The sequence below is a fragment of the Trichechus manatus genome, unplaced genomic scaffold (genome assembly GCF_000243295.1).
Source record: "Trichechus manatus latirostris isolate Lorelei unplaced genomic scaffold, TriManLat1.0 scaffold00025, whole genome shotgun sequence".
In the NCBI taxonomy this organism is placed as follows: Eukaryota; Metazoa; Chordata; class Mammalia; order Sirenia; family Trichechidae; genus Trichechus; species Trichechus manatus.
Genome location: NW_004443961.1, coordinates 14,270,395 through 14,279,594, shown reverse-complemented (window position 1 = coordinate 14,279,594; position 9,200 = coordinate 14,270,395). Strand labels below are relative to the sequence as shown.

The following is a 9,200-nucleotide window of genomic DNA, read 5'->3' as shown; positions in this document are numbered from 1 at the left end:
TCTTGGAAGAAATACAGCCAGAATGCTTCCTAGAAGTGAAGAAGGTGAGACTTTGTCTCAGGTACTTTGGACATGTTATCACGAGGGACCAGTTCCTGGAGAAGGACATCATGCTTGGTAAAGTAGAGGGTCAGCGAAAAAGAGGAAGACCCTCAATGAGATGGATTGACACAGTGGCTACAACAGTGGGCTCAGACATAGCAACGACTGTGAGGATGGTGCAGGACCGGACAGTGTTTCGTTCTGTTGTACATACGGTCGCTATGAGTTGGAACCAACTCCACGGCACCTGACGACAACAACAACATGCATCTAGTAGGTTGTTTTATTTGGTCTCAGGGACCATTATTAGGGCTATCTGGGTTGTTTTCTTTGGCTTCCTTGCTGGTATATGTATCCGAAGGTCCCATACGGAGTGTCATTCACAGCACTCATGTCTCAGTAAGAATAGCAAATTTTGCTTTATCCCTTGTCCCTAATCAGATTGCCAGCTCAACTCAATCTTTATCTCCAATCTCCTTTCCTCTCCATTGGTGTTTTATTATTTTTCTAACCCAGAGGAGCCAGACTCTCAGATTAAGCATTTCTTGAATTTACATATTATAATCTCATCTGCTCATTTCCTTTGCCGGTCATTGTACATTTGGTAATTCTATTATTATAGATCATTATCTAGGAAACCATGTTGTTTTCCACAGGAGTGTCTGGAACCCCTGCTGTCCTATCCTTAGAGGTTTTACTCTGAAATATACTTGTGTTGTTGTTGTTAGTTGTAAACAAGTCGATTCCAGTCACAGTGACCCTTAGTGTACAGAGTAGAACTGCTCCGTAAAGTTTTCAAGGCTGTGACCTTTTGAAAGCAGATCACCAGGCTGGTCTTCTGAGGCGCCTCTGGGTGTGTTCAAAAGGCCAACCTTTTGGGTGGTAGTTGAGCATTTAACCATCTGCACCACCCATGGACTCCATGAGATACACTTATGCTTAATCAAAAAGTCTAAAAGAAATAGATGTTTATTTCTGTAACCAGGAAAGTGAGTTTCCATTTTTAATACTACACTTTGAATGCCTTCATATTTCAGAGCTGTGAAAAGGTTCTTATTTGTATATGTGTGCCTATGTATTTTATTTTTATATCTGTACATGCACATATCTATACAGATAACATCCATATTTATTTATGCGTGTATGGACATAAAAGACAAACATGCTATTTGTATAAAATAATCAACATATAAATATCCAAACTTTTATTTTGTGAAAAACTATGCTCTAATACTTTACTTACCCTAAACACAGCTGTTTCCCCATCTCTCTCTTTTGGGACTTCTTATTTCTTGGGGAAGGAGCCCTGGTGGTGCAGTGGTTAAAGCACTCAGCTGCTAACCCAAAGGTTGGCGGTTCAAACCCACCAGCCATTCCATGGGAGAAAGATATGGCAGTCTGCTTCCATAAGGATTTACAGGACACTTCTACTCTTTCCTGTAGGGTCGCTATGAGTCAAAATTGACTTGACGGCAGTGGATTTCTTTTTGGTTTCCTTCTTGGAGAGTCAAAAAGAACACCAAAATAGTACTTGAGCCGTTAAAATGGGTTTTATAAAGTCTGCTTTAAAGATAGTTTCAAGAATGTGAAAGCTAGAGAACATGTTAACTATCCTGTAATAAAGCTCTGTTATTTCCTGATGTGAGTCCCTGGGTAGTGTGAATGGGTAATGTGCTCTGCTGCTAACTGAAAGGTTAAAGGTCGGCAGTTAAAGTCCACCCGGTGGTGCCTCGGAAGAAAGGCCTAGCAATCTGTTCCTGAAAACTCAGCCATTGAAAACTCTATGGAGCACAGTTACAGTCTGACAGACAAAGGGTCGCCATGAGTCGGAGTCAACTCAACTGCAACTTTTTTTTTTCTTCTGATGATGAAATAGGGCAAAGCAGAAAGAACTAGAACCCTGGCATCCCATGCTCTGTCCAGTCTAAGTGTTGACTAAGACGGCCCTCAAGCCCTTTCTCAGCCCATGCCACGCTTAGCACAAGCTTAATATTCTGGTGTTCTAAGGCCACCGCACATTAGAATTAGCATGTTGGATGTGAAGCGAAGAGGAGGAAATACTGCTATGATATCTGTGGTAGTTGTCAGACAGGAGCTGACAGTAAGTAATAAGGTCAGAGCCAGTCACAGAACCCAAATCCAGCAGCCTGAGGCCATTCCGTGAAGGGGCAAAGACCTTACATGTCTCAGGAGGCCTATAAATCACTGCTGTGTTATAGAACCACACAATTACTGGCAGTGTTAGTGGAAAAAAATCATTAATAAATGGATAAATTATGTTCACCATCGGTGATCTGGAAAAACAGGGAAATAGATCTAAATTTTTTAATTCAACAGATGTCTAATTTTATACAAGTCTTGCTAATTTTGTTTCCTACCTTATTTTCGTGTCAATGGATATTAACCAAGCAAAGAAATAATGGTGGTTTTACTTGTTTCTTTTTTTAAAACTTTCTATATTAAAAAAAGAAGAAAAGAATAATATCTGTTGACATTTCACTTGAAGCATTTTTAAGGGCCTAATCAGCACTGAGGGGAATTAGGCACAATCAAATATTGCTTATAGGAATAATTCAGGTAGCTGCAAAAAGAATTCATAAAGAATTTTATTTTGGAGAAATATGTTTGGAAAAACAAGGGCTTTGACTTCAACATGATATATGAAGTTTTGACAGTGGGGCTGGACTCATTTCACTGGCTCGCAATTATTGGGTTAGTTGACTAAACAACACCAAGCTCCAAATGTAGGCCTCAACTAAATTCATTTTATCCAAGGAATTAGTTTGGGTTACCTTACTGATCAAATTGTGAGGATGGTGTGGGAGTGGGCAGTGTTTCGTTCAGTTGTACGTAGGGTCGCTATGAGTCAGAACCTACTTGAAAGACCTAACAACAACTGATCAGATTAACTGGAGAATTGCTGGATTTCTATGATTTAGAAATAAACTTCTTTGGAGAGCAGTAAGATTTTGGTATTAAATAATTAATCTTTATAAATAGGCAGTTGCTGAATTTTCAAAGTTGTTTAAAACCTACTGAACTTGTGTGTCGCAGCCTAGGTATTGTAACAAAATATCACCTTCCTTGCTGCCACCTACCATGACCCTGCAGATAAGTATTAAAATGAAAATATAGTATAAAACTCTGGGAAAGGACCAATAAGCAACATCATGACAAACAGAATATATTGAAGTTGTCAAGGATTTCAGTTTACGTAGATCCACAGTCAATGACCATGGAAGCAGAAGTCAAGAAATCAAACGATGTATTACATTGGGCAAATCTGCTGCAAAAGACCTCTTCAAAGTGTTGGGAAGCAAAAATGTTACTTTGAGGACTAAGGTGTCCTGACCCAAACCATGATAACTTTCAATTGCCTCATATGCAAGTGAAAGCTGGACAATGAATAAGAAGACCAAAGAAGAATCGATGCCTTTGAATTATAGTGTTGGTGAAGAGTAGTGAATAGAATGTGGACTGCCAGAAGAAAGAACAAATTTGAATGAAGAAGTACAGCCAGAGTGCTCCTTGGAAGCGAGGATGGCAAGACTTCGTCTCACATACTTTGGACATGTTATCAGGAAGGACCAGTTCCTGGAGAAGGACGTCATGCTTGGTAAGGTAGAGGGTCATCGAAAAAGAGGAAGACCCTCAACGAGATGGATTGACATAGTGGCTGAAACAATGGGCTCAAACATAGCAACCGTTGTGAGGATGGTGCAGGACCAGGCAGTGTTCGTTCTGTTGTTACATAGGGCTGCTACGAGTTGGAATCAACTCAATGACACCTAACAACAACAACGAATATTTGTTGTTGTTGTTGTTAAGTGCTGTTGAGTTGATTCTGACTTATAATGACCCCATGTGACAGAGTAGAACTGCACCATAGGGTTTTCCTGGCTATAATCTTTACAGGAGAACATCACAAGGTCTTTCTCCCACAGAGCTGCTGGGTGAGTTCGAACTACCAACCTTTTGGTTAGCAGCCAAGTGCTTAACCATTGTGCCACCATCTTTCATTTTTTTTGTACTGTGGTGGCTTGCTTGTTGCTGTTATGCTGTAAGCTGTGCCACCAGTATTTCACATACCAGTAAGATCACCCATAGTGGACTGGTTTCAGAGGAACTTCCAGACTAGGAGAGACTAGGAAGAAAGGCCTAGTGATTTACTTCTGAAAATTAGCCAGTGAAAACTCTATAGATCACAACAGAACATTGTCCACTGTCATGAATTGAATTATGTCCCCCAAAAATATGTGTCAGGGTGGCTAGGCCATGATTCCCAGTATTGTGTGATTGTCCACCACTTTGTCATCTGATGTGATTATCCTGTGTGTTGTAAATCCTACTCCTTTGACATTAATTAGGCAGGATTAGCGACCGTTGTATTAATGAGACACAACTCTATCTACAAGATTAGGTTGTGTCTTAAGCCAGTCTCTTTTGAGATATAAAAGACAGAATCGAGCAGAGGGACATGGGGACCTCATACCACAAAGAAGCAAGAACCAGGAGAATAGTGTGTTCTTTGGACCCAGGGTCCCTCGACTGAGAAGCTCTTCAACTAATGAAGATTGACTACAGAGAACTTTCCCCAGAGCTGACAGAGAGAGAAAGCCTTTCCCTGGAGCTGGAACCCTGAATTTGGACTTCTAGCCTCCTAGATTGTGAGAGAATAAATTTCTTTTTGTTAAAACCATCCACTTGTAGTATTTTTGTTATAGCAGCACTAGATGACTAAATCATCCAATACACTACTGAAAGATGAGCCTCCTAGGGAAAAGGTACTCAAAATACAGAGTGGCCACAGCAATGGATTCGGGTGTACCAAAGATCATGAAGGTGGTACAGGACCAGGCAACATTTTGTTCTGTTGTACAGAGGGTCTGCACGAGTTGGAGCCAACTTGACGACAACTAACAACATATCTGTCTAGTTTTTTTTAACTGATTTTTATTTCTCTTATGTATGGCAGCAGAAATGTTGAACTTCTTATCACTAAGGCTCTCATTTTCATTTGTTTGCATGTAGACACCTGGGCAGCCTTGTAACTGTCCTCACAAGGCAGCATATGCGATGGCTCTGGTACATCAGTGGAAGGAGGCCCTTCTGGATAGGCAAGTATCTGTGCTGCACATAGGAGGCAGGCAAGGACACCAAGAGACTGGATACCTCCCACTGCTCGCTTCCATGGACCAATGTCTTTCTGGTCTACCAGTAATGACCAATGGCCTAGCTATGTTTGATGGTTTGACAGTCTGTCTTTTAAAACCTCTCTTAAACCTTTTGACACAATGCTTTCATTTTCAAACATCTATCCCAAAGAAATAATTAGTGATGTGGTTAGATTTATAGGTAAGAGAGGTCACCACAATTTCTAAAAGTAAAAACATTAGAAATAGCTATAAATCGGGGATGGTTAAATAAATTATAATATAGCCGTATGAGGGAATATTTAATATTTAATGCTTGGGCCTTAAGTATTAAAGACATGACAAAATGTCTTTGGTGTATTTATTCATTCAATAAATATATGTTAGATGTATATTATGCTATATATAAAACATGCAATTTATTGCAGTTGTAGCAAGATGCTAAATAAAACAAGGTCCACAGCCACATAAAACATGAAATAATTTAGAATGAAAAAATTAACTTATATGCATGTAGTGTATATTTATACTGAAGTATTAGAAATGGTTTACATCCAGGTGGGAGTTAAAGGTAATCTGAATTTTATTTCTTAATTTCTGAGTTTTTTAATATTTTCTACAATGTTAACAACAATATAAATCTTTTAAAGCCATTTGAGAAATAGAATTCTCATGGCACATCAAAGTCAGTGTTCCCACCACCTTCCCTGAAAAGTATTGTATTTGAGGGAACTATAAGAAACATAGTGTTGGCTTCACAAAATTTTTGTAATACTCAGTGGGTCTCTAAATTCTGAAATTGTCTGAGACTATTAAACTGTTGGATAAGTTTTCTCTACATCCACAATGCCTGATTTCAAGGCTCCATCCTCACAAAATAGTTAGCATACCATTATCTGATCAATAATTCAAGGAAATGTTCCAGAAGCAGATTGGGTGTTGCTAACCCAGTGGATTCCATTTGAATCCACTCAAAAATATAGACTGAGAATCAGTTGAGGGAAGGTAGTATGCTAGGTAACTAAGACTATTCACACTCAAGTCGGGTTTAGGAGCTAACAGACCATGCTGTTCCAGGGGATTCCTTCCTCATTTCATTCCTTTTTATTTCAATTAGGAAAGCGAGTGAGTGGGAGGAATGCTTCTTTAAGAAACTATTAGAACAGCTTTACGGCATTAAAGTGCAACTTGCGAAAACTGCCAGTGGGAGTAGGGGGCAAGTGGAGAAAAGCTGCTCTGTATTGGGATTGTTCCAGACTAAAAACAATACATAGAAGGCTGCTTTCAAATAGGAAAACCAAGGTATCTAAATCATGAAGAACAATAGACAAGAATGTATCTCTTTCTCTGTGAAAGGAGTTCTGTGTGTAGGATAATACAAATAATAATAATAGCTGCTATTTATTAAATACTTACATATGCCAAGAGCTTTACATGCATTATCTTATTTAAATCTGAGAACAGCCCTTGATGTACTATTTTTATCCCCACTTTTTAGATGAGTTTCAGAAAATTCAGCTTAAGTTTCTGCCCAAAGATGCTGGGATTTGGACTCTGGTCTGCCTGACTCCAAAGCCTTGTGCTCTTAATTGTATCTTATAGGATTCCCAACTCCTATTACTTGTTTTAGAGTCTCTGGGTGGTGCAAGCACTTAATGCACTCAGCTGCTAACCAAAAGGTTGGAGGTTTGAGTTTACCCAGAGGCACCTTGGAAGAACGGCCTGGCCATCTACTGCCAACAAATTAGCTATTGAAAACCCTGTGGATGACAGTTCTAGTCTGACATACACATGGGGTTGGTGAGTCGGAATCTACTCGATGCTAACTGGTTATTACTTGTTTTAGAACCTGGGTCCAGAATACATGTGATTCCTGAGTTTAGAACAACAGACTGGATATGATGGCTAAGTATAAAGGTAATAAAATAATTTCACACCTTTTTTTTTTTTTTTGTTCACATTAGGTTTGAATGACCAAGTGCATGCTGGCCACTGGGAGTGGATTGGTGGTGAGCCCGTCGCCTTCACCAACTGGAGGAAATTACCCCGTCAACATTCAAAGCCTGGAAAGAACTGTGTTTTGGTTCATAGACAAGGGAAATGGCAGGCCAAGGACTGTAGGCAGGGCAAACCCCACAATTATATATGCTCCAGGAAACTCTAAATGTAACTGGCCTTCTAGGTGCCCGCCTGGGATTTCTCACCTATTTATTTATGGGATGTGTGAATATTGCCCACGAGAAAACCAGTTGTCATGACTTACTTCTTATATTTTTAAAATCATAGTTTGTAAGTGATCCTCTCTAGTTAAAAATGGAACAAAAATTAATTGTTCCAGAAAGATTGATAAATGAATATTTCTTATAAAATGAGATACAATTTTTGCATCTCAATACCTTTTAAAGTAAAAGCTTGCAGTATTATAAGATGTAGGATTTGTTTATTCCAGGTGACACCCCCCAGCCCCTAAATCTCAGGCAGCACCAATATCATGGTCCTTGGAATGTTTTTGTTCTATTACTTCAAATGAATCCTTTCTGAAATCTATATTGCAGGCACTCCTACCATTTCAGTCTGAGTGAAGTTAACCCTTCCAGTTCATTTGACCAAGGTTGAACTGCAAAAGGTTGGTTTGTCCCTTTGGAGCCCTTTTAAATGTGAAACCTGAGATTAGAGGCTGTGGATAGAAAGAAAGGAGAATTCTTTCTCTAAAAGATGTTGTGGAGAAGGAAGGCTTTAGGTAGGGGAACTACTCTGTGGAGGCTCATCTGCAAGGCTCTAGTTCAGGTAAGCATTCAGGGGGCTCCTTGTACCTCCGAGGTCTACACATCACTATTCATTAGACAGATCGCCTTTTCCAATAAGAATGCTGACATCATACCATTCCAAAGCTAATGACTGGGCTTCCCCAGCCTTGCAGAATCATGAGAAATTTGAAGTTCCATGAGTCTCTTTCTTCACCCGCATGTATACGTAGTACTGACTGGCATTTCTCGAGGATATTTGAAATAGAGAATATATATGAATGATGGTTGATGTATGGAAGAAAAATACTGCTTCCTCAGAAGTGTACCAGTGAACTGTGCTGATGAATCAAAGAAAAGTAATACTGAAAACAGAGCCCTTGAAAGCCTATATTCTTGGAAAAAGATTTCACTGCAATGTTAAGCCCTTAAATCTTTAATCTTTGCAGAAATGCCATACTAACTTGATTCTCTAACGTAAAGGTACCTTATTAATTTATCATCTCAGCTGAGCGAAGCATTTTGTAGCGGTGAAGCGTGTTGCATCCTTACCAGTCTGAAATTAAGGTTCTAATTAGAGGAAATTAGAACTTTATTTCTGAAATATTTACTCCAGATTTTTCTCTTTTCCTAATCAGTGAAAAGTATAGTTGTGCCAAATGTAACCTTCTGCTTGAGCATCAGTGCAACTTCAGGATCAAAACTGGTTATTAAGTAGAGTTTTGGTGCAGGTTTTATTATAACCATAGCTTGCGTGAAATTAATAATGTTTGAAAAAATTCAGTCCAGCTTTGGATATTAAAAACATGACCAGCTTCCTTTATTTCTGCTTATTTATCAAGCATTTGATTAATAGAAAAATTTACAAAGAGAGGTTAGGATAAGACTTAGATGTTCTACCTCTTACTTAAATCTAAACATCGTATGGAGTCAGGCAGCTCCTTACCTTAGATGGGAGACTGGTATAATGTACAGGTCTCCTGTGTCACACAGGCAGTCTCTGGTGTTTAACCAAAAGGTGTCAAATCCATCCTCCTGGACCAGCTCCAATCAGATTCCTTCTGATCCACTAGCTTTTGCAGTGTGGAAAGGTGGGATGCAGGTTAGAGAGGAGATGAGTTGTTGCCCTGAAGGATTAAGTCCTAGAAGGGAAAGCAGAAGTTCAAGGAATGAAGAATTCAAGGACCAGTCCTCTCTACTGGAATTCTAGAACTATATAAACTATTAAAACTGGAACTATAAAGCTCTGTCAACTATGCAA

At 39.2% G+C, this 9,200-nt stretch overlaps 1 protein-coding gene across 1 annotated transcript in view; it reads left to right on the top strand.

The window, feature by feature from the left end:
* Positions 1–7,642, top strand: part of FREM1 (FRAS1 related extracellular matrix 1) — a 46,212-nt gene extending 38,570 nt beyond the window's left edge. The window contains exons 12-13 of the mRNA XM_023728617.1: positions 5,074–5,159; positions 7,160–7,642. Of these exons, the coding sequence (XP_023584385.1) occupies positions 5,074–5,159; positions 7,160–7,359 (286 nt within the window). The 3' untranslated portion in view covers positions 7,360–7,642. The remainder of the gene's footprint in view (positions 1–5,073; positions 5,160–7,159) is intronic.
* The last annotated feature ends 1,558 nt before the right edge of the window (positions 7,643–9,200 follow it).